The 25,799-nt window shown below is 34.1% G+C and overlaps 1 protein-coding gene across 29 annotated transcripts in view; it reads right to left on the minus strand.

The window, feature by feature from the left end:
* The window catches only part of PHTF2 (putative homeodomain transcription factor 2), a 228,681-nt gene that overhangs the window by 98,218 nt on the left and 104,664 nt on the right, over positions 1–25,799 (minus strand). For 25 of the 29 annotated variants that reach the window (XR_009735859.1, XR_009735858.1, XR_009735857.1 and 22 more), the window contains 8 exons: positions 24,241–24,396; positions 18,606–18,824; positions 11,009–11,137; positions 8,995–9,267; positions 8,639–8,770; positions 6,345–6,431; positions 1,263–1,418; positions 298–393 (listed from right to left, as the gene is read on the minus strand). Coding sequence is in view for 4 of the 29 variants with exons in the window: in XM_061413848.1 (XP_061269832.1) it covers positions 298–393; positions 1,263–1,418; positions 6,345–6,431; positions 8,639–8,770; positions 8,995–9,267; positions 11,009–11,137; positions 18,606–18,824; positions 24,241–24,396 (1,248 nt within the window). In the remaining 25 variants the exon portion in view is untranslated. The other 4 variants (XR_009735862.1, XM_061413850.1, XM_061413851.1 and 1 more) reach the window with 3 other exon arrangements.

The following is a 25,799-nucleotide window of genomic DNA, read 5'->3' on the forward strand; positions in this document are numbered from 1 at the left end:
ATTTTAAGTTCTAGGATGCAAAAATTTCCAAGGATGCCAACTTCTACAATATTCTGAACATTATTAAGAGTCTTAAAATTTCAAAACTGAATAAAATTTCAAAATGAAATAATCTGAATTACTTTGATTAGTTTTTCAATGAGAAAATGTAAACTGCATGAATGTGCTCAAAAATAATTTGGAAAACATTTTCGATAATCCTGAAAAACAAACACAAAGTAGGATCTACAAGCAAAAAAGTAAGAAAAGTTAGAACAGCATTTTCTTCATGATGTCCATTTTCATTTTCACTCTTACCTTTAGCAATTTAGTAGCCAGTTTTAAAACATTGTTCACTAGTGTCAATTCCTCCTTTTTGTTAGGTTTCTTTTCCATTTTCAAGTAGAGGTTTATCTTTTATTAAAAAAGAATTAACAATTAAATATACTTAAAATTATAATACTCATTTTAAGATGAACTGAAAAACATTTACTAAAATATTAGCAGTAGTTCTCTGTTATTAAGAGTATAGGTGATATTAATATTCTTCTTCACACTTCACTATATTCCTAACTTCTTACAGCAAATAGTTTATACGAAAATGATATTTAACTTTTCAAATGTAACTAAAAGCTGAAAGAAGGAAAACTGGATTTCATTATTAAAAATGTGCAACACTTTAGTCCCAGATCCAAATCAACACGGAAAATAAACAATAACTAGAGTAAAGTAAATCAGTTGGTTTGTTTCCTACTTTCCCCTTTCCCTCTAACTGACTTGGTTTGACAGGGTTACCAATTTCTAAAAACCAAACTATTCCTGACAAAAATACTCAACAAGTTCACTAGAAATAAGTTTGTTTAAATAATTCCTATGAAATAAGGAAAATGTTTTTTTTTTAATTCATACAAAATAAAGTTAAGCATCAAAATTATTAGGCTTTACACTTTCTATTGAATAAAATTTATGCCTTTCAAATATGGCTCTGCTACACTCCAATGCAAACATATCCCAACAACGGTTTAAAGTCCATCATTTCTACAAAAGGTATTTCCTGCTTATCTAATGAAAATGGGACACAGAAACAATAGCTTAGACTTGAAATCTGTATCAAGGCAGAACACTGAAGAAAGTTTTGTACTCTACCAAATTTCAAGTTTTGCTCTGCAACATAAATGGTCTTAACAGAGGTTCCTGAAAAATTCTGAAGTAAATGAAAACTTTTAATTTTAACATGTAGGTATCAGACATTAATTTATAACATAATAAACATGAATTCTCACCTGTTCAGTAAGTAATATTGAGGTATTGCTATATTTTTTACTTGTTTCTGATCCAAGGGTAACAAATCTTAGGAGAAAAAGTGTTAACGAGATGCACCAGATTACCAGTTCCCAATTGTAGTGACAATCAAGGAAGATCTCATGTACATGAAGCAACTAAAAATGTAAGGAAAAGGCAATATGAAGAAGAATGTCATTCATTAAAAGAAAGTAAAATTTTACTTCATACAGATGTATCATGGATATAGCGTTACATTTTTCAAACATCTGACATTTCTTAGGAAATACTGCAAGCACATGAAAGGTACTGAGTATGATGTAATCAAAACCCATATATTTACTTTCACTAAATCTTAATATCTTGCAATTTTTTTTTTGATTTTCAAAAACATAAGAGTAAAGATTCAAAGGAAGCCCCTTTAAACTGTTCTTTTCATCATTCCCCTTCTTCCCCACCCCTCTGTAAGGGTAATGACTTTTACATTTACCTCTTCCACTCAGCTTTTATAGTTTAGCTAAGTATTTATGCTTATACTATGTTATATTATGAGATCCAACCAGTCCATTCTGAAGGAGATCAGCCCTGGGATTTCTTTGGAAGGAATGATGCTAAAGCTGAAACTCCAGTACTTTGGTCACCTCATGCGAAGGGTTGACTCATTGGAAAAGACTCTGATGCTGGGAGGGATTGGGGGCAGGAGGAGAAGGGGATGACAGAGGATGAGATGGCTGGATGGCATCACTGACTCGAGAGACCTGAGTCTGAGTGAACTCCGGGAGTTGGTGATGGACAGGGAGGCCTGGCGTGCTGTGATTCATGGGGTCGCAAAGAGTCGGACACGATTGAGCGACTGAACTGAAGTGATATTAGAATTTGTATAAATGCTATCACATTGACCTTATCATTCTTCAATCTGCTTTTTAATCTACGGGATTTTGTTTTTGAAGTTTATCCATGATTCATTAAGCTTAAATTCATTCATTCTAACTACTGCAAGGTATTACAGTAAAAGAATCAACCACAGTGGATTTGCCTACACCACCAATTAATAATATTCACTGGGCTGCCAATTTCCTCATTGCAAACTATGTTGCATTAAATATTCTCTTCTGCCTCTCCTGGTCTTCTTGTGCACATGTAAGACCTTCTTGAGGAGTTAATATCTAGGCGTAAAACTGCTAAAACCTTGGATAGTCACACATTCAGTGTTAGCAAATATTACAAATTTGTCTCTGAAAACAGTTGTGCCAATTTATACTCTCAGCAGTGGATCGGTTTCCTTTGCCTTCATATCTGTCCAAACTGGGTATTATTTAACTTTTTAACACCTGCCATTCTAATGGGTGTGAATTGTTCTCTTACTTTTTTCCTTTTACTTTTCCACATTACTTAGGGAGGATGAGTATGTTTCATATACTTACTGGTCACTGGGTTTCCTCTTAAGTTATCTTTTTAAATTTTGTATCTAACTTTTTCTATTAGGTTGTCTGTTTTTATTGATTTGTTGCATATTGTGAATAACAAAGCTATTTAAACGATGTATTTTGCCAGTATTTTTTCAGACTCTCTTTTGTCATTTATGGTGCTTCTTTAATACTTAACAATTTTTAGGGAGAGGCAGGAGAGAAGAATATATGAGAGACTGAATGTATCAGGTAAAAGTCTAAAATATTTAGTCTGGACCTTTATAGAAAAAGTTTGCTGATTTCTGACTTACAGAAACAAAACTGATTCTTTTATATTGAGGTTGTATCCATTTTTATTGATCTTGCACTTCTAAAAAAAAGTGTCATGTTTTTAATAATTTGTCTGGAAAGTTACTAGAATATTGTACATACACATCCATACAGTCTTATGTTCTTTTTTCTTTTCCAATCTTTATACAATTTCTTTCTTTTCCCTATCTTCACTGGTTAGTACCTTTCTTAACTAGAAGTGATAAAGAGGGCACCCATCTCATTTCTGATTTTAAAGTATCTCAAAGATAATAAATATCATATGTACAATGTTTGCTCCAGTTTTTGAAATATTTTTTATTTATCAAATTAAGAACAGTACTTTTCAGTAACTGTATTGTGAATCTCCCATGGAAATTTACCAATTTGTTTTCTGTATCTATTGAGATGATCAGATAATTTCTCCTTTAATCAACTAAAGGAGTTTAAACTAGATAACTGGATTTTCTAAAGTCAAAAACCTTTGCATCCAAGGGATAGGCTGTCTAGGTCATGGCATGTTTACTGTTATTAACTGCTGGCTTCATCTTCTGAGTATTTCTGCATCTAAGCTGGTTCACTGCTTCCTGTGTCCATACTGTCTCTCTGGTTTGGTAACAAAATTACATGAAGTACATAAAATGAATTGGAGGAATATTCCCTTTTTCTACTCCCTAGATATTTTGTGTAGGATTAGGATTACTTGTTTATTAAAACATTTGGCAAAACTAATCTGTAAAAATCACATGGGTCTTGGGGATTTTTGTTGGTAGCAGATTTTCAAACTACTGAATCAATACTGCTGTACGGCTACAGGGTCTTCTCAGCTCTTCAGTTACTTTTTGAGTCAGTTTTAATTAATATTTCTACAAAACTGTCCACAGAAGCTTTTAACTTTAATGACATTAATATATACTACTATTCTTTTTTAAAAAAAATTCTCAACTATTTCAGTTTAATACTGTGAGTTTTCTTTTTAAACACTGCTATCTATAAGTATGTTTTGAAATTTCCAAATGCATGGTTTTCTTTTTGCTGTCATTGTTTTCTACTTTAACTGTATATAACCAGAGGTCTGTATGGTATCAGTTGAGAATCATTTTGTCACCTAGTACATGGGAAAGTTTAATAAACTGTTCTGTGTCTGAAAAGAGTATGTATTGCCCAATTTCAGAATAAAATTTTCACTGTCTTGTTTAGATACATGTCTTCATATTTTTGTCTGCTTCATCAATAATGAAAGAAATGTGTTCAAAGCTCCCAATGTGGCATTTTGTCAATTCCTCACTACAGTGCTATTATTTAGGCTGTATATAGATAAGACTGAAGTTATGTGACAACACATATACAATTCTAGAATTGTTAGATCTTCCTGACTAACAACTCTTCAAACTTTTTGTCAGGTTTCTCTCTATCCCAGTAACACGTCTTAGATCACAGTCTATTTCATCTGCTATTAATGTTACTTCACCAGCTTTCTCTTGGCTAGTATTTATCTGCAATGTATTTTTCTATCTTTTTACATTTAAAACTTGACAATGTTATTATGTTTCATGTGTCTTTTGTTGACAGAAATAGATTTTATGTTCATTAGAGACAAAAATATTGCAGGATGTACTTCAGGAACATGGAAATAAAACCTTGAAGAAAAGACTGAAATGCAACAAGCAATTGTGAGTAAAGAAACCAGTCTTCTTCCTTTTGATTGTGTTAGATTTTTGTTTTTGGTGTGCTGCAGTATCTCTATAATGTATCCAAGTGTCAATTTGTTTTTATTGTGGCTTCTTCTTCTTCTTGTCCTTCCCTAAACCTGAAAATTAATGTCTTCTACTAATTCAGAAAAACTCTTATGTCATCATCTCTCCAAATATTGTTCTCTCTCTTCTTTCAATATGAAATTCCTATTAGATATATGTTGGATCTCCTTTTCATATTTCCATCTCTTCATCTCTGTTCTATATTCTGGGTAATTTCTTCCATCTCCCAGCTCACCAATTATCTTTGTCTCCAATTTGCTGTTTCTTCTGTTTGTTGTGTTTTTTATGTCAGTGACTTTTTTTTTTAAACTTCTGTGAAGCAATGCTTGGGTATTTTTCAAATCTATCTGCTCTTTTTTAAATAGTGTTATCTACATCTTCAGTCATTTTAAACAAGCTTATAGTTTCTATCTGATCAGATCTGAAGTTGCTGGAGATGTATTCCTGCTGTGTGTTAATTTGTTGACTCGCTCATGTTAGAAAGTTTTTTCAAGTGTTCTGAGACCTGAAGGGGCTTTAACTATGCAAATTCTGTGAGGATTAGGGTGGATGTTATATCCCCAAGAACAGTCTTGGTTTAGCTTCTTTCAGGTATCCAGGAGTCTAGGATCTTGTTATATTAACTTCTTGACACAGCGGCTACAAGACAAGATCTGTAATGTACACTTGAACCCTGAATCTGTATTAAAAGCTGACCTACATTTATATATTCTTAGGAGAGACTTTCTCTGCCTCCTTGGCCAGAATCCTGGCAAAACTGACCAAGCTTCCTTATTGTCTTCCTGTGCTATAGGGCAGACTTTTTCTTATTGCACCTTTTCACCGAGACTGTAGGCCTTTGAGGATTTTGGCCTTGTAGCGTATATATAAGGAGGTACAGCAGATCAAGGCCTCATCTCTCACATACTAACACAAACAAAGCACTTCAACCTAACATTAACACATATACTTAACTGCTCTGTTTTTCACTTTTATCCTCATTTTTGGCCCCTTACTGTGTTATAAACTGAAATATACAAGCAATATGTATATTTATAAAACACCTCACTTATACATATTACGATGCTGGGTATTTTCCCCCCAGTATTGTATGTTTTAAACCAGAAGAATTTTCAGGTAATCTAGCATGTCTTATTACTTGAAACAGAAGTTTAAATTTCATAGCACAGACTATATTCTGAGATACTTTTGTGCTTCCTGACTAATCTTGGTCAATGAGAATTCTTTTTTCAGAGATGAGACAGTTAAGTCACAGTGATAATTCAGGTATAAAATGAAAGTTAATACTAAATGTGAATAAAGCAGAGATCATGGAAAATAGTCTGAAAAATTTCATAACTCTAGACACTCATCAGTTTGTTTTGGAAATAAAGATGAATTGTAGACAAAAACTAATTATTTTATGTTCAATTAATAGACACCTGAAAATAAGTTAGTTATTGTTCATCATGTAAATAAGTAAGATGCATTTACTTACTCTACTGAAAAAAATAAACTGTAAAAATTCAATTTCAAATTACTTATTACTTTGTTTATTATTAGAAAGCCTTGGAGGTTGAATATTTATAGATCTGATTATCTAAGTTCTACACAAAATAAGGTAACTCACCTGGGCACAACAGATAAATACAACTGAGATAGTCAACAAGAAAGCAGATGAAACTATGACATCAACTGATCGCTGAGGACCTCGACGCTGGGGGGAAAAAAGTGAAAACACTTTTAAATATATTTACTAATTAGCAGCTAATTCCATGCTTTCAACTAAGGTACTGATCCATCACTGCACATTGACCATAGCTTATGACATTGAAAATATACCTGATTAGTGAGATGAATTTTAATTATAAACTGTTATTATTGCCTGAGGATTTGCAACACCATGAAAAATGGTGAATATATAGCCTAGAATTTGTAGAAGGATAAATCCCAAATACTCCATTTTGTCAAACACTAACCATTTATTGAACAGGTTTTTTGAACACCTGCTCAGAATGAGGGACAGTGGTAGGTGCTGGAAATACAGTAGAGAACAAAACAGACAAGGAGTCAAACATCAAGCTCATAGAGACAGATATACGTGCAAGTTGTGATGAGAGCTATGAAAGAAAGGTATAGAATGCTTTCAGAACATTGGTGACAAGTTTGGTACAAATACCATTTCCTTACAGAGATCTTCCCAGGCCCATACTTCTAACTCTCAGAAAGATTGTGTAGGCCTGGGAAGATCTCTCCAAGGAAGTGATATTTACCCCAAAGTAGGGTGCAGTAGCATGATGGCACACGGAAGTTATTGGTATTGTTATTGGTAGAAGGAAAAGCAAGTGCAAGAGTGTAAAACAGAAAAGATCACAGTACATTCAAAGCATTGAAGCAGTGTAGTCTGGCTGGAATGCAGGGAGGAAAGTATTTCAAAATGAGACAAGCGGGACAGGCTATCTGCAGGAGCTGAGTCATGAAGGGCATTAAAAGCCCTATTAAGATTTGGTTCTACATCCTAAGATCAATGGAGAATTTTCAGAAAATTTTAAGAATATGGTCAGATCTTCATTTTTAAGACACCTCTGGCAGCAAACTGAGGAAAATATTAAAAGGAGGAAACAGGAATGCTGAGAGGCCATATAAGACAAAACTGCAGTAATCCAATACAGGAGATAATTGGTGGCTACAATTAGGGTGGGGAAATAAAAACAGAGAGAGAGAAGTAAATGGATTTGAGATACATTTTGGAAACAGAAAGGGTGGGAATTGGCGATAAACTGAATGTTGGAAATGCAAAAGAGGAAGTCAGTACTCAGATAATTCCTAGACCTGAGGTTACATGTTTCCCTCACTGAAGAATGAGCCCCTAATGGCAGGGAGTTCCATCTCATCAATAGTGAATGGCACATGGTTAACATTAAATGAATGTTTATTGACTAAAATAATCAATGCATAAAAGAATGCAATACCTGCTCAGGGATGATAAGGAGAGCAAATTTTAGGTGTCTTCTCACTAAGACAGGTAACAAGGATCACATCCATCCTTCCAGCGGTGTCACAGTGAGAAAAAACAATCTACACTGATCTGTGGCATTGCCCAGTGAAGACTAACTTAGCTGAGTTTAACAAGTTAAATAAACAGCATAATGAATTTTTTTAAACAGAAGTGTAGACAAATAATGCAAAATTCTTCTACTTTTTCCTTGTTACCTCAAAATAAAAGTCATTAAAGATCTAAGCATGTCAGAGGATAGTTGGCCTTTAGGTCAATTTTATTAAGCTATGATTACTCCATACACAATGAGTATGCAATAAAGTAATAATCCTCAGAAAAAATGTTTTCCTAAAACTAATTCAGATGTTTCCCATTTCCCTCCTGAGCTTCTATATCTTAATTCCATAATTGGGAAAGTTACTTTAAAAGATTAAAGGAAAAGAATGGCATGAAAAGGATGGCTTAGAATTGGAAGCTAAAGTTTTCAAATAGTAATAGGTCACCTCAGTGAGGCAGCTCATTGACAAGATTTTTTTTTTTAATTTCCTTTTTTAAGCAGTGGGCTCCCTCTGCTGGCTTGTGATATAATCATTCTATGGTAGAAACAAAATCTTTAATCTAGCTTTTGAATGAGTAGTAGTAGTTGGTGAGATTTATGAACAAAGATAAATTTTGGACAATCTGATCTTGAATCATCTATCTAAAATGCATTTTAGCCTTCTGGACTTCAGATATTTTACTGTAAAGAACCAGTTAAACATTCTGAATTTCTGCATATGGATCAAAATGAACACTAGATGTGGCCACATAGCACCATGTGAATACAAATCTGACTATAAATCTAGACATACATACATACTGACAAAGAACTGGAACTATGAGAGGGAGCCAGCACGTTAAGAGTACTTTTATCACTACCATTCTACCTTAAGATAGGATCGGAGAGAGAGCCACATTTTTATATTCTGTACTTTCTTCAATCGGAAATGGGGAACCTCAGATTTTCGAGCCCTCCTTGCCGATGTTAAATGTCCAAAGAGTTTTGCAAAAAGTAATCGCTAAAAAAGATTAAAATAAAAATTAATTTTCAAGTAGATTACCACATAAAAATAAAAATTAACAAAATAGAAGTTATTAAGATTTGGTTAACTATTATAAAAACAAAATGGGGAAATAATTAGCATGTCAAAATGATTTAATGAAACACTAAAATACTTCAGGAATACCATGAATATTATGAAAAGGATAAAATTCTCTATAGAGATGTCCATATTATACTCACCTGTTTATAAGTTCTTTCTGCTACACAGAGCAAAAAAAAGAAAATCCACACAAGAGACACACGAACCACAAAACTTATTATAACCATAGAAAGAACTATAACATCTTCATTAGAACCAAATGCAATCACATAAAGTTCTGAAGCAGAATGTGCTGTGAGTTGATCCAAGTCGGTAGCTCGGGAGAGTCGGAAAACAAATGGAGTTAAACCCAGGATTAGAGAGATTGCATTTCCAAAAATCTGGTAGCCTATCCCTGGTATATGGCTGTTTACCTTTAGAGAGAGAGAGAGAAAAAAAAAACACACACACACAAATTTTATCTACAGTAAAATTAATTCCTAATGAAGCATTATTTTATTTACAGCAATATGAAATTACTGTTAAAATATATCAGTTTTAATACCTGAATAATGCAATTTAAATTTACTCAAAGTTTTGAGAACCTATTACACATAAAATTAAGTCAATATTTCTCAGTTTTTAAAAATAGTTCATTATCATATCTCTAATTCATTAAGTAGATGCAAAAGGATTTACTTACCTGGTCTTACCTGGATCTTGAAAAAAATATTCTACTTATCTCATTATTTAAAAATTTAGACATATTTACAAATACTAGAATACTGAAAAGAATGAGATCTTGTATCCACTTAAATCCAGTTACAGAAAAAAATCTAGAATTTATACTTTATGTTCTGCTTCAAAGAGTTCACAATACAAATGGATAATCTCCTTAAACTGTAAAACTACTTTCTTTTATGTATATATACATATATGTATATACATATTGTTTTCTGAAACCATTTCAGAAGAGAGAATATGCTAGAGGGGTAAAAATTAAATAAGAGAGAGGGAAAAAGGGGCAGGGGAATTATAAGAAAAAAAAGGAATTTCGAAATTAAATAATGGAAAATACAAAATTGGCAGGACTGGGAGGGATTTTAAATATCATCTGCTGCTGCTAAGTCGCATCAGTCGTGTCCCACTCTGTGCGACCCCATAGACGGCAGCCCACCAGGCTCCCCCGTCCCTGGGATTCTTCAGGCAAGAACACTGGAGTGGGCTGCCATTTCCTTCTCCAATGCATGAAAGTGGAAAGTGAAAGTGAAGTCGCTCAGTCATGTCCGACTCTCAGCGACCTCATGGACTGCAGCCTACCAGGCTCCTCTGTCCATGGGATTTCCCAGGCAAGAGTACTGGAGTGGGGTGCCATTGCCTTCTCCAAAATATCATCTAGCTACCTTTTTTATCATCATATTGCATAGTATGTAAAAATTCACAAAAAAGGTACAGAGTATTAACCAGATGCAAGTTTTTGGAGACTCCTTGTTAACAGCTTTTCATAGCTCACATGGAAATATGTAATAGGAAGTAGCTCAGTTTCTGACACCAGTTATTTTAATTCCTGTCCTACATAAAAGTATCACAGTTCTAGTTAGCAACACACAAGAAATTTAAAATTGCCAAGTTAAATCACGCCTAGCTGTCCATGGGAATTAGGCAAAATTTTAAAAGTAGTAATGATGTAATAAAAGAAATAATACAAACTGAAGTTTAAATCTGTAGGATTTGTATTCCACATCTTCAAGTGACTTAAGATTCTTTTACCATTAGTTGATTTACTCTTGTATATTTAAGAGGCAAGCGTCAGTAGAAATTTTCCAGTGTGAATTCTTTTTAATGTTTTGAGTAGTAATAAATCAATGAAGTGAGGTAAATGATACAGAAAAATGTTTTCATTAACAATTGTATATACCTAGCAGCTCCTAAATTTGATCCACTGAAAGCAAAAAAAAGAATAATATAAAAGAAAATTTTAAACCATCAAGGTCTATTCTTGATCAGAAAATGAAAAGCACCAAAAAATGTTTGGTGACAAACCACTCAAATACAAGAAACTTTTTTTTTTTTCAGGTTGAAGAAATGAGGTGAGTAGGTTGTAAATATAACACTTCAGTAATCATTTACTATATTAATAATCACTATCTAAACAAATAAAATTTAAAAACTCACTCTGTTCATTATCATTCCACTGATTTCAAGGACAGACATATCTGCTTTCTTGCAGTCATTGCCTTCCCATACGATAGCACTTATTTTTTCTAATCCTGGGTGGGAACTATGGAGCCAGGGCAAATGACTCTATAAAAAATAACCAGAAATTGGTGAGTATATTAACTGTATTTCAAAATAAAATATATATACACACACACACATACAATTTTATCTATATACACTAAAAAATAGAAACTGGTGAATGCATTTATATTTATAGAACACATATCTATACAAAGCTATCTCATGTACAATTTCAGGGACACTAAAATTCTATCTTAAAATTAGTTAGCATATACTAATTTGTAGCATAAGTAATTAGAGTTATAAAAATGCATTTAAGTTAAGAACTTTCAGAACCTATACTAGGCAACTTATTCAAAAATACTCTAAAATTTGTCACCAAAGGCACTTAGTTGTCAATCTGTTTACATAACTCCTAATATACTAGTGTTCAAAGACAAATGTGCATCAAATTCATATTACTAATTATTCATATTACTGACTATTCAACTTATGCATGTGTGATACGAAAGACAATGATCACTGAGATTTGAACCTTTCTAAAAGACTAAACAGTGATACAATCTCATTCAGAAAGACACACACTTACCCTTAATACTTGATTTAGTTACTTTTCTGATTTTTTTAAATCTAGCACTTCTCCAAAGGATCCATTTAACTTTTCCCTTCAGAACAAATATTGCAAACTGAAGCACATAGAACTAAAAGTATTCCCCCAAGTAAAATAAAGTATCCCTCACAGTTTCACAGAATAGAAAATGGTAGGAAGAAAAGCTGAAAGCTTTAATACAAACAAAATCATATACTTAAGTGTGTTTGTTTTTTCTGTTTGTTTCAGATCTATAATTAAAAGAATAAAACTTCAAAATAGGATAGTTGAAGGTTAAAGATAGCAACACAATAAAACACTAATCTTTACATTATCAGATATCAGTAGAAATAACACAAAAAGACTGGTCCCTCCCCTCAAAAAAGATTAGTTCCAGAATGAGATACAATTGATATTTCTAATATTATATTATTTCTAAGTTATTTTAATAACATATTTCATTGAAAGAACTTCTAACAATGAACAAAATACTCTACTTTAAAATATTATTTGGCAGATAAAAATGTGAAATATGATAAAAGATAAGCTTCTGCAGACTTAAGGAATATATTTTCCTCCGGAGGAAGTTGCACTGATTCATTTCAATAAAAGGTATAAAAAGTAACATAATAATATGCAAGAAAATAAATATGGGAACTTATTATTCTGACCTCATACATTAATTTTATGTAAAGCTAATATACCACATTTATGTGCACAGAGTAAAAAAAGTGATGAACAATTATACAGGCAAACCATAATGCCAGGAGTCATGTTATTGGCAAAGCCCTTTTATATGTAGTTATTTGGCTACCAAGACGGTTCCTCTGAAAATTTATCTATTGCAAAAACAGAGTATCTTAATATACATTAACCTTCATAGCATATATTTCATTACTGGAGAACCTTAAGAGCTATGTGATACTGACAGGAGTTATTAAATATCCACCTAATTGCTCAAATTGTATAATTTATCCCCAAACAAAACAAATAATCTACACTAAAATGTCAAATTTTCCCTGAAACTATAATAATTATGAAAAATGATGAAACCAAAAAGCCTGGAACAAGTATGAGAAGCTGAATGGAAAGATTATTAAACCACAGAGATAATAGATTAAAGCATCGATATGCACGCTCCTTTTTTTTAAACTCTCAGTCTGTAACAGTGAATTACATGAAGCAAGATATACAATACCAAGAATGTCCATCTAGAAAAAGAAACGGGAAGTCAAAAAAATCTTCATTCTAATTCTAAAAGTACTCATTTTGCCCAGGTAACTTCTAACTAGCATTTGATAGAATTTTCCTATTTCTAGAAAGGAAAAAGGCAAGAGCATAAAAAGCAACTAAAACCTGGAGAATTTAAAAAGATATAGGAATGTGTGTGTGCATGTGTAATGTACTCAAAAAAACAGTCTTATTGAAATATACACTGCCTTTAGTACATGAAAGATTTTTTAAAAGCCTCAAAGAAAACATAAGAGCAAATCATTACATTTTATAGTTTCATCAGATAACAGGTTCTTCTTAGCTATGTTTTTCAAGCTAAAGTTTAGAACTCATTCAATACTTCTTGTTATCCTTATCAAAATCTCAATTGCTTTGCTCCCTGTTCATTCAAAGCTTTCTTGAAGTTTCCAGCTCTGGGAACTATAGCAGTTAAAGTATGGCTTTACCCACTGAAAAATTAACTTCACTTGAATGTGTCTTGGTCATTGTTTGGTCACTAAATTGTGCCAGCTCTTTGCGACCCCATGGACCATAGCCTGTCAGGCTCTTCTATCCATGGGATTTCCCAGGCAAGAACACTGGGGTGGGTTGCCATTTCCTTCTTCATGGGATCTTCCTGACAGAAGGACCGAAACCATGTCTCCAGCACTGGCAGGTGGATTCTTTACTACTGAGCCACCAGGGAAGCCCCTGGAATGCGCCTTTATATTATATACTCATCCATGGCTACAGAATAAAAGTTTTCTCTTTTAGAAATGTTTCAGTAACTATTTACCAAGAAAATAAAATAAAACTACATATTTGGTGACACACTGTCTAGAACACACTGATTGAAATGCTCAGTGCATCTTCATGGGGAGGAATTTTCCAGTCTTTATCATAGGCAGGAAAAGGTCCTCCAAACCTTATACAGATCTTAGCCAAACAAACAAAAAAGGCAGCTTTTCATTAAAGGGAGCTAATTTCAGCTAAAACTGAAAACATGAGCTTGTTTTTAGACACCTGAGAATACAAAATGCATGTGAAATCGTCCTAAATCAAAAAGCAAAACCACTGTATATCTAGAATACTGTAATTAAGATGTAGAGTAAAACAGTAAAAAAAAAAAAAAAAAAATTTATCTTACCAAAAAAAAAAAAAAAAGGAAAAAAGAGATATAATAGATTTAGGACCAAAATTTATTCTATAAGCATTCATTACAACAAAAATTTTAATCATTTAAGAAAGGTCTACTTAGCACCTTTTGAAAATTTTTTGTTTCATTATTTCACTCAACTAATATTAAGCACCTACTATGTACCAGGCGCTGTGTGATACAACAATGAGCAAAGCACGCGTCGTCCCTAGCTCTGTGCCACTTACGCGGTTGCTGAGAAAAGAGCTCACAGACATTTTCAAAAGCCTAAAATCCAGTTATTATCCTCAGTGACTTAGATGAATATACAGGTGACTCATCCATCACCCTTTTCACATGCATTATTCTCTGTTTTTTTTTTTTGTTTTTTTTTTTTCACTTCTTAAATTCGAGGGATCTTCAGCTAGTCCCATGACCACACTCTGGACCCTGTCACCACACTGAAATGCCTACTTCTGAAGTGAGCCTCTAACCACAGTCTTCCATCTTACCAGAAAGGAAAGATTCCTCAAACCTTCAATTTAAAACACACTTTTCCTTGAACACACGTGTTCTTCAACCTATCGGTCTCTTCTTCATATTTCCTTCTCAATTTAACATGTCTAGATTCTTGCCTTATCCATTACTTTAACCAGCATAGCATCCCCTTTCCTGTCCCTTGAATAGCAACTACTTGGCACCTACACTGTGTGACTCTGGGTGCATTACTTAATCCTGAGCCTTCATTTCATTTATGAAACAAAAAACAAACTACGTTGACATAGATCATGGAGATTACATGAGACAATGCATCTAGATTACTTGCACAATGATGATATATAGGGTCAATGCTTATTAAATCTTTGTTATTATAATTATTACAACTATATTCTAGAGAATATCATACAACTGTATAAAACTGTTATTTTTCAGTTGCTAAGTCACGTCCGACTCTTTGTGACCCCATGAACTACAGCACACCAGGCTCCTCTGTCCTCCACTATAACCCAGAGTTTGCTCAAATTCAAGTCCAGTGAGTCGGTGATGCTATCTAATCACCTCATCCTATGCCACCTCCTTCTCCTTTTGCCTTCAATCTTTCCCAGCGTCAGGATCTTTTCAAATGAGTCAACTCTCTGCATCAGGTGGCCAAAGTATTGGAGGTTCAGCTTCAGCGCTAGTCCTTCCAATGAATATTCAGAGTTGATTTCCTTTAGGATTGACTGGTTGGATCTCCTTGCAGTCCAAGGGACTCTCAAGAGTCTTCTCCAACACCACAGTTCAAAAGTATCCATTCTTTTTGCTCAGCCTTCTTTATAGTCCAACTCTCATGTCTGTACATGACTACTGGAAAACCCAAAGCTTTGACTTCACATACTTTTGTCAGCAAAGTGATGTCTCTGCTTTTAATATGCTGTCTAGGTTTGTCATAGCTCTCCTTCCAAGGAGCAAAGTTCTTTTTATAATTTCATGGCTGCAGTCACCATTGGCTGTGATTTTGGAGCTCAAGAAAATATTTTCTTGAAAATCCATCACTGCTTCCACTTTTCCCCCTTCTATTTGCCATAAGTGACGGGACCAGATGCCATGATCTCAGTTTTATTTAATGTTGAATTTTAAGCCAGCTTTTTCACTATCCTTTTTCACCTTCATCAAGACACTCTTTAGTTCCTCTTCACTTTCTGCCATTAGGGTGGTATCATTTGCATATCTGAGGTTGTTGATATTTCTCCTTGCAATCTTGATTCCAGCTTGTGAGTTATCCAGTATGGCATTTTGCATGATGTACTCTGCATATAAATTAAATAAGCAGGTGACAATATACAGCCGTGATGTACTCCTTTCCCAATTTGGAAAACTGGATGTTCCATGTCTAGTTCTAACTGTTGCTTCTTGACCCGCATACAGGTTTCTCAAGAGGCAGGTATGGTGGTCTGGTATTCTCATCTCTTTAAGAATTTTCATAGCTTGTTGAGATCTACACAGTCAAAGGCTTTAGCATAGTCAATGAAGCAGAAATAGATGTTTTTCTGGAACTCCCTTGCTTTCTTCATGATCCAATGAATGCTGGCAATTTGACCTCTGGTTTAAACCCAGTTTGTACATCTAGAAGTTCTCGGTTCACATGCTATTGAAGCCTAGCTTGAAGGATTTTGAGTGTTTCCTTGCTAGCAAGTGAAATGAGTGCAATTGTATGGTAGTTTGAACATTCTTTGGCATTGGCCTTCTTTGGGATTGGAATGAAAACTGACTTTTCCAGTCCTCTGGCCACTGCTGAGTTTTCCAGATTTGTTGGCATATTCAGTGCAGCACTTTAACAGTATCATCTTGTAGGATTTTAAACAGCTCACCTAGAAATCCAGCACTTCTGCTAGCTTTGTTCATAGTAATGCTTCCTAAGGCTCACTTGACTTCACACTCTAGGATATCCAGTTCTATGTGAGTGACCACACCATTGTGGCTATCTGGGCCATTAAGATCTTTTTTGTACAGTTCTTCTATGCACTCTCAATCTCTTCTGCTTCTCTTTGGTTCTTACCATTTCTGCCCTTGATGGTGCCCATCCTTCCATGAAATGTTCCCTTGATATTTTCAATTTTCTTGAAGAGATCTCTAGGCTTTTCTATTCTATTTTTTTCCTCTATTTCTTTGCATTATTTAAGACTCTCTCTCCTTCCTATTCTCTGGAATTTTGCATTCAGTTTGGTATATCTTTCCCTTTCTCTCTTTTCTTTTGCTTCTCTTCTTTGTTCAGTTATCTATAAAGACTCCTCAGACAACCACTTTGTCTTCTTACGTTTCTTTGGGATGATTTTGGTTACTGCCGCCTGTATAACATTATGAACTTCCATCCGTAGTCTTCAGGCACTCTAACAGATCTAATCCCTTGAATCTATTCATCATCTTCACTGTATAATCATAAGGGATTTGATTTAGGTCATACATGAATGGTTTTCCCTACTTTCTTCAATTTAAGCCTAAATTGTGCAATAAGGAGCTCATGATAGGAGCCACAGTCAGCTCCAGATCTTGTTTTTGCTGACTATATATAGTTTCTCCATTTTCAGGTACCAAGAACATAATCAATCTGACTTCGGTATTGACCATTTGGTGATGTCCATGTGTAGAATCATCTCTTGGGTTGTTGGAAAAGAGTGTTTGCTATGACCAGCAAGTTCTCTTCACAAAATCTGTCAGCCTTTGCCTTGTTTCATTTTATATTCCAAGGTAAAACTTGCTTCTCTGATTATCTCTTGACTTCCCACTTTTGTGTTCCAACCCCCTATGATAAAAAGGACATCTTTTTTTGGTGTTAGTTCTAGAAGGTGTTGTTAAGTCGTCACAGAACTAGTCAACTTCAGCTTCTTAAGCATCAGTGACTGGAGCACAGACTTGAATTACTGTAATGTTGAATGGTTTGCTTTGGAAAATGTATAGACTGGGCAGCTACAAATTCATAGTTTTAGATTCCAGCTAAACCAAGATTCCACTCAACCAAGTGGGAGGGTGACTCTTTTAATGTGTTATATGGCGTGAACACAAATAAACATATACTCTCTCCTCACCATCTCCATTTCCCATAAATGATAATGCCAAGCCTTCACCACTATCCATAAGCCCCTTATCCTATCATCTCACTTCTCTTCTATTAAGAGACCATCTGGCCTCCAGCACTTCAAACAGAGATCATGCAGTAACTCTCATGGTCTGACTGACTTCATGAACTCTTCCTCCCCTGCCTGTTTCAGCAGAGGATGTGTTCCTTGTCCTGTTGGAGGCTAGGCTTCCTAAGTATACCTTTTCTCCAGAACCCTAGGAAACCAAAACTGTACCAATTTTCCCACCTGCTTTTCTCCTATGCACGTAAGTGCTCTCCCATCTTCACATCTAGCAGCTGGGGACCAAAACATTCCTTCACTTTCTCCAACTTGTCAGGGTTATGGTTCTTCTTTTTTGTTTTTGGGTTTTTTTTTTAGTATTTATTTTATTTATTTATTTAGCTGCATCTGGTCTTAGTTGCAGTACACTGGACCTTCTCATAGTAGTTATATATTGAAATGATAATATTTTAAATATACTGGGCTAAAAACATATTTAAACTAATTTTACCTTTTTAAATGTTTTTAAATGAGACTACCAGAAAATTTTAAATTATGTATGTAATTCATTTTATTTCTGTTGGATAGCATTACTACAGGCACTTTGAAATAGAAATCTGATATTCATGAGGTGTAGATTTGTGAATTATAATCGTATATGTGTGTGGAATTAAGGTTGCAGGTATAGATGAATCTGACCATGAAGTATGCTTAGTGAGAAAAGGACTAATACATCTCAAGTACAATCTGACTTAGAAAATTCTATTTGCCAACAATTTCTCAGGAAGAGAACATATGTTTGCAAGGTGATTGACAATCACTATATAAATACTGAGATTCTATGTTCCTATGAAGCCAGATCACAGGTCACATAAAAATTAAAACATGGGAACATTATTTCTATTGAAGGTAAGTTTTCTCTCACCTCTGTAAAATGTACATACATTCAAAGGAGCTGGACCAACAGCCCCACACAATCCAACACTGCAAACCAACCTGATGAAAAGGGTCGTCTCTATATTCTTTTTTCACACATGGATTAATTTGAGGATTTTCCACATCTGTCTCACTGGTACAAGATGATCGGCATTCTGCACAATGTAACAAGTCTTCCCATAACACATCTTCTGTTTCAGATTCTGGCCTTGTGCTCTCAGAATCCTGTCTGGAACTTGAACAGCGAGAGCTGCAACTAGTACCCGATTTAGGGGCATCCTGAAATCAAGATATTCTTTGACATTAATACAATTTATGTACCCTTTCCAACTCAATGGATTTTATCAGAAACATATATTGCTACTTTTTACTAAAACAACAAACACACTGCCAAATGACAGTGAAATAAACAGCAAAACATTAAAATACATATTACTTTTTAAGGAGTAACAAAATTTTCCCATATCAAAATGTGATTTCACATCTCAGCTCCAGTATTATTTTGCAGGCAAAAGCTGTGCCTGTTTTCTCTTAAACTTTATACAAAGTTCAGAATTCAAAGACTAGCCTAAATCTATATGGACTGCATAGTCAGTGAATACTAACCCACTTTAATTGATATATTTAATGAAGTTCTTTTCTTACTCTAGTCTTTTTTTTTTAAAGCAACAATAGGTTTCATATATCTACTGTTTTCGTTTTTCAAACAGAAGTTCAATAAATTGATATAAAATTAACAAATACTCTATACCAGGAAGATAACTGCCAACTTGTGTTTTTTAGATGTGTGCTGTGCTTAGTTATGTCTGACTCTTTGTGATCCCATGAACTATAGCCTGCCAGGCTCCCCTGTTCATGGGATTCTCCAGTCAAGAATACAGGGGGTAGGTTGCCATGCTCTCCTCCAGGGGATCTTCCCAACTCAGTGATCGAACCCAGGTCTCTCGCACTGCAGGCAGATTCATTACCATCTGGCCACCAGGCAAACCCAAGAATACTGGAGTGGGTAGACTATCTCTTCTCCAGTGGAACTTCCTGAACCAGGAATTGAACCAGGGTCTCCTGAATTGCAGGGGGATTCTTTACCAGCTGAGCTACCCAGAAGTCCCAGGTTTTTTAGATAATCTATGGTAAAAAAAAAAAAAAAAGTGAAAAACTAAAAGGCCTAAGTTAAGTAATTTCTCATCAATATACTTTTCCACTAGGAGTTTTTTCAAATACAAAATAAATACCTTTGAGTAAAATTTTAATTTAAATAAATTCAAAAGTGAAAGTGAAGTCACTCAGTTGTGTCCGACTCTGTAGCCCCACAGGCTCCTCGGTCCACAGGATTTTCCAGGCATGAATACTGGAGTGGGTTGCTATTTCCTTCTCCAGGGGACCTTCCCGACCCAGAGATCGAACCCAGGTCTTCTGCATTGTAGGCAGATGCTTTACCATCTGAGCTACCAGGGAAGTTTTGTTTTTAGTTTTTTTTTAAATAACTTTCTAAATAAAGAATGGTAATAGCCATCCTTATAGTCAAGTATGCTGAAATTTTTGCTTTTGTTTTTACCCATCCTCTGTCGGTAAGACTGTCAATTTTACTTGCAAATGTTTTATATTTATTCCTCTCTCTTTGCCATGTTACCACAACAGTTCAGATTTCATCATTCACACTTTACTGTAAGACCTTCCTTACTGACCCCTATCTGAAAGGCCTTTCCTTATTTCTAGATTAACCTTCCCACAGTGCAGCTGCTCTTTCTTTCCTCAGACTAAAATCTTTCTGGGGCTTCTCACATTCCTTCAACCTGCATGCTTGTCTTTGAATGTGCTACTTCGGACCCTGCTGTCTACTTCTCCTACAGCGACACTGGGCTACTCCCTAGCCCCTCAACACAGCTTGCTCTTTGCCACTCTAGCCTCTAATCATGTTCTTAGCACTTACTGTTAATTCTACTCTCCTTTAAAGTCCACTCTACAAAGTACCAGGAAAATACCATCTCTACCCTTTCTGGCTGTCTTACGTCGTTTCTGAATCATCTACCAATGGGAAATAAAACTACCTACCTTAAAGAGATACTGAAATGAGTGCTGTGGCTTTTAATGCAAACCTAGTACAAAGCAGGGGCTCGACAAATGTTAGTTTAAAGCTACTCTCTACCCATGGCTGATTTATGTCAATGTATGGCAAAAACCACTACAATATTGTAAAGTAATTAGCCTCCAATTAAAATAAATAAATTAAAAAAAATAAAGCTACTCTCTATTTAGAGCAATCATTTTGTCCCTAAAGCAAGTTGTTACTTTTTATCTTCATTTAATGACAAATTTTGCATTGTTTTGTGGCATCTGAAATTTATCTGTGTTAATTAAATGCTCATGTAGTTCATATTCTCAAATATATCATATCTCTTAAATATACTGTAAGTCCATGAAAGACAGAAACCACTTTTTTTTTTTTGCCATCATTAGTACAAGTAACAAAATATCTTAAATGAATTAGATATATTATTGATAATTAATTTATTGATACCAGGATAGGATACCATAAACATAAATTTACTGTACTGATAAGAGTATTTATGGGAGGAACATTGTTTAAGAGAGGAAAATTTTCCAGAAGAGCTGAGCAGGAAAATGAATAAAGAAAGAAAAAAGGGTTAAAATAAGTCAACTTTGTTTTAAGACATACACTCCCAAAATACTTCAGACTCAGTAATGTCAACCATAATATTTGAAACATAAGCTGTTTTCATTAGATAGGGAGACACACTGTATTAAGTAATCAGTAATTGCTAAATCAAAATTTTTTATGAAACTAGATTATCTGTAACTAATTTCTGATGCAGACTTGCTAACCAGATACAAATATAAGTAATAAGATTAAAGGCCTGATAACTGTTTAGGTGAAACTAATGGGTGATTTCAGGGATTAAAAAAATGTATATGTAATTCTTAATAAATGTATTTCATCAAATATTCATTGCTAAGTGGGCCATTTCACAAATGTCAAATCTAAAAATTACTACCTATAATTGCTTACATTTCAAACAGAATTTAACCTGAAATATTTAGGTGGTTAATGGCCACTTTAAATTTCACTACAAATTGCTGAATTAAGCCTAAAAGTAGGAAATTTTAGAACTGAAGAAAATAGCTCAATGGGTCATTTAATATGGTTTGCTCTGCTTATCTCAAATCTCTAGACTGGTAGTTTCAATTGAGGATACAATCATATTAATAAAGACTATTTATTTGAACTGAAATAGTTGAAGGGAAGAATTATGCATAATCTTATTTAAACCTAACAATCTGATGAGGCCAGTCTCCTCCTCTCCCCACTGTACAGAAGCAGAAACTGAGACTCACATAGGTTAAACAATTTTTCCAAAGTTACTTAAGTAGTCTGACTCCAAGCCCATTGTTTCTTCATTATGCTTCCCATTATCAGATGAAAAGCTAATTCACAGCAGGAAATAAAAACTGAGACACTTGCAGAGTTAAACAAAGCAAGAGAGAGCTAAGAAATAGTACAAATACTTAAAAGGAAGGAGCTACCAATTACCCAGGACATCTCCTATATCCCAGATAACCAAGTAATTCCACCACCATCTTCCCAATAGAAGACTGGAAGAAACCCATCAGACATGGTAGATATTAACAGCAGAAACAGGCAAGGAACTAGGGTAGGGAGTTGAGGGGTAAGAGACAGAAGGGTTAAGTCAAAGTCCAAGATACTGAATGGCAAGATCACACCTCATCCCCAACTCCCTTGATGCCAAACACCATGACAGCATGGTAGAGTACCTACCACTCCCATGCCACCAGAAGATTGGATGATTTCTTCCTGAAAAACAAAATGCCCCTAAGAAGCATATGTACAGATGCTAACATCTGGGAGGCTTACAATAAACGGCTGAGTTCCTGAAAAGTACTCTTATAGTGAGGCCCATCAGTCCTGCTCCTGCACAAAGTGTTTCCCCAAATGATTTCTTTGTGCCTCACCCTAAAAGAAAACAGTATCACCAGTAATTTGAAAAGTACAGCAATAACTATATATAGATGCAAAACAACACTATAAATCCTGTTTGAATTTTACTTATTCAAAGGAGGTTTTGTTTTGCTTTTTTAATAAAAAAAAAAATAAGAACAACTTTTCAGTTGGTTTGATTTGAGAGTAAAAAATTTTGAAATACAGCCTTTTAAATATCCTCTAGTCTCAAGTTTCTCACTTCACAGATGAAGAATTTGAAGATCTGATTTTATTTTTAATGTAATCTTTTACATCATTTTTAAAAGATTTAAAACAACCAATGCCTACTCAATAATTATCAGCCTTACTTAGCTTGGAATCTGGAAGATGTGAAGAAACATTTATTTAAAAGTTAAGATTAGCAGAATAATGTTCCGTCCTTCAAGAATCTCAATATCGGGACTTTCCTGGTTGACCAGTGGCTAAGAGCCCTAGCTCCCAATCCAGGGGGCCCAGGTTCAATCCCTGACCAGGAAAATAGATCCCACACGTGGTAACTAAGACCTGGCGTAGCCAAATAAACAAAGAGTTTAAAAAAAAAAAAAAGAATCTCAAATCTCAAAACATAGTTGCAAATCAAGAAAAGTAAAGATTATGGGTAAAGAAAAGTAACTTTAAAGCCAAATACTTTATTCTATAGGAGACTGGAGACCTCTTTTTATAGTAGGTTCTGAAGCCTTTCCAGGACCAACAGACTTTCACCTGTTTATAGACTAAGACTATGAATTTCACAAGCATGGTTATCTGGCTTAGGAACAGGAGACGGAACATCAGTTGTGGGCGAAGAGGCAATAAGCAGACACACTGGCATTATGTGTCTTTCAAATGGAGCCAATAACAGAAAAAACAGCCATAGTTCACAAGAAAGATTAACTAGAGACAGAATCACAAAGAAAAATATAGGAAGAACAAGTAACTCCTTTAATCTTAAAACTCTTAAGGTTTTCATATTACAACATAGCATAATATTAGATTTTTCAGAAGTTTGACTCTTAACCATCAAGAAAAAAACATATATTCTAATATAGTACAAAAAGAGCAGAAGGTAACATTTGTCAGCAAGTGACAAAAGGAGTAATTCATGCGCCCTGAAGAAAGACAATGTTCTATCCTCAAGAAAATGTGAAAATACAATTGAATGAAAAAAATCTTTTTCTATTGAAATAGTTTCCAGAGATATGACAACATCAAGAGATGTAATAAAGTTGGAAAAAAGGTTTAAAGAAAAACACACATTAATAAAGAAATATAAGAGTTATAGAAGAAAACGGAATTGAATTTTATAGTCTGGGCAATGTAACTGGTGACAGTGACAGGAAAGAAGTCACTTAGAATAGTAACACTGCTATAATTTAGAAGTTGTAAAGCCTTTTCAAATTGTGGAAGTCTAACATGGGAGTTCACAGATTGTGTCTCCAGAATGCTCTTTAAAAGAAAACAACAAACTCAATGTATGAATCCTTAGAGATGATGCACAAAGTGAATAAAAGTGTGCGGCTATTTATATGTGAAATATATAAATCTAAAAGTACTCTTCTATAAATCCAGATCATGTAACAGTAAGATATTGAGATTGATGGGAGATATTTATTTCAGTAATATATTCAATAGATGAAAGCAGTTGTAAGTTGAAAACATATAGATACATATGCACAAATGTAAGGCCAAAGTAAATACCTCATTAGGGTAATGTTTCTTATAATGGTGTGACTTCCTATTCCGAAGAATGCTCTCAGAAGTCCTGTCTGCATGACGGCGCAATGGGTATCCTGTTTCTGGACCTTCTTCACTGGAGACTTCATCAGAGACATTTGTTACTGTCCTTTGGGTATCCTAAGTTAGGATTATGCAAAGAGGGTCATTGGTTAATTTCTGACTCAACCTGTAGCTTTAAAACTGCAAAATTTTAAATTATACATACATATATATATATATACCTTCAAATACCACTAAAAATTTCAAAGTAACTGATTAATACCACCTGATTTTCTAAAAAAGTCTTAAATCAGTGACTTTGGTACTGTTCTTTCAAGAGTAACTCAAAAGTCATTTATCAAATATTGTCCTACAACGTTTCTGTTCAAAAGATCTGAAATAGCTTATAAAATTATGAGAAAAGAGACCCTTTTAAAAGAAGCTGAAGAGACCTAAAATTAATTTAATATTTTCACAAACCAAAAATGCCATAAAACCTGATTTAATAATGGTTTACAAGGCAAGAGGAGGTGACTTGTAACCAAATGAAACACATATCAGCCAGACAACATCATGTACACATTAAGACACCCAGATTTCAGAAATTTTGAAACCAAGAGACTTCAGAACAGGTATTTTATTGATATTTTCATGTTCCTCTTATAGAACGTTAGTAGGTAATACATACCTGGAAATGTGTTTGAAAACTGCATAACTAAAAACTTTATTTGTTAAGACATGCTAGTGAAGTGAGGCTCACATTACCAGAGAGTTAAATGCCTCAAAAATCTAAAATTATGGTAAGGGACTCTATTTTACTGCCACTCCATGATATTTATTATATAGCTACAGGTACTGAAAATATATGTACTACTGTCAAGCAATAACACATACTTTACTCAAATAGAGAATCCTCTTTTCTTCATTTACTATTCCTCAGTACCCACATTCATGCTTATATTTCTAAATGTAACTAAGGTATTATGTTTTAATTTGACCACATTTTTTCCTCTGTAACAGCTTTTAAAGAAAAAAATTATTTAACCAAAAAACTTCAGGGAAAAGAAGAGAAAGAAGATATTTATATTAGGCTATGTTACAATAAACCTAGGGTTTCTTTTAGAAAAGTAAATAAACAATTGTTATCCTTAAGAATTTTCTCTAAGAATTTTAAAAAACAAAACAAATGTGCTGACACCAAAGGTCACAAAGGTAGGAAAAACAAAGTAAGATTTTCTTATAGAGAACATTAAAGGAAAACCAGGGTCCTAGGTTAAGCTTTTGAATTAACATAGATCTTCCATTTGAAACAAATTCATTTACACATATGGAAATGGAAAAATAAAAAGGTTTAACGACATTAATTATAAATTTAAATCTAATTTAACATTTTAGAAAAATTGGAGTCAATCAATTAATTTAGAAGGTGCCAGGTTATAATGGAAATCAGGCTTATTAATATTACTTTATCTATTTTCAGCATTATCAGTGTTATTTGTAAAGGCTCACAGAATAAATTCTGGAGAATATATATACATTTA

This window comes from Bos javanicus, chromosome 4 (assembly GCF_032452875.1).
Source record: "Bos javanicus breed banteng chromosome 4, ARS-OSU_banteng_1.0, whole genome shotgun sequence".
NCBI classification, from domain to species: Eukaryota; Metazoa; Chordata; class Mammalia; order Artiodactyla; family Bovidae; genus Bos; species Bos javanicus.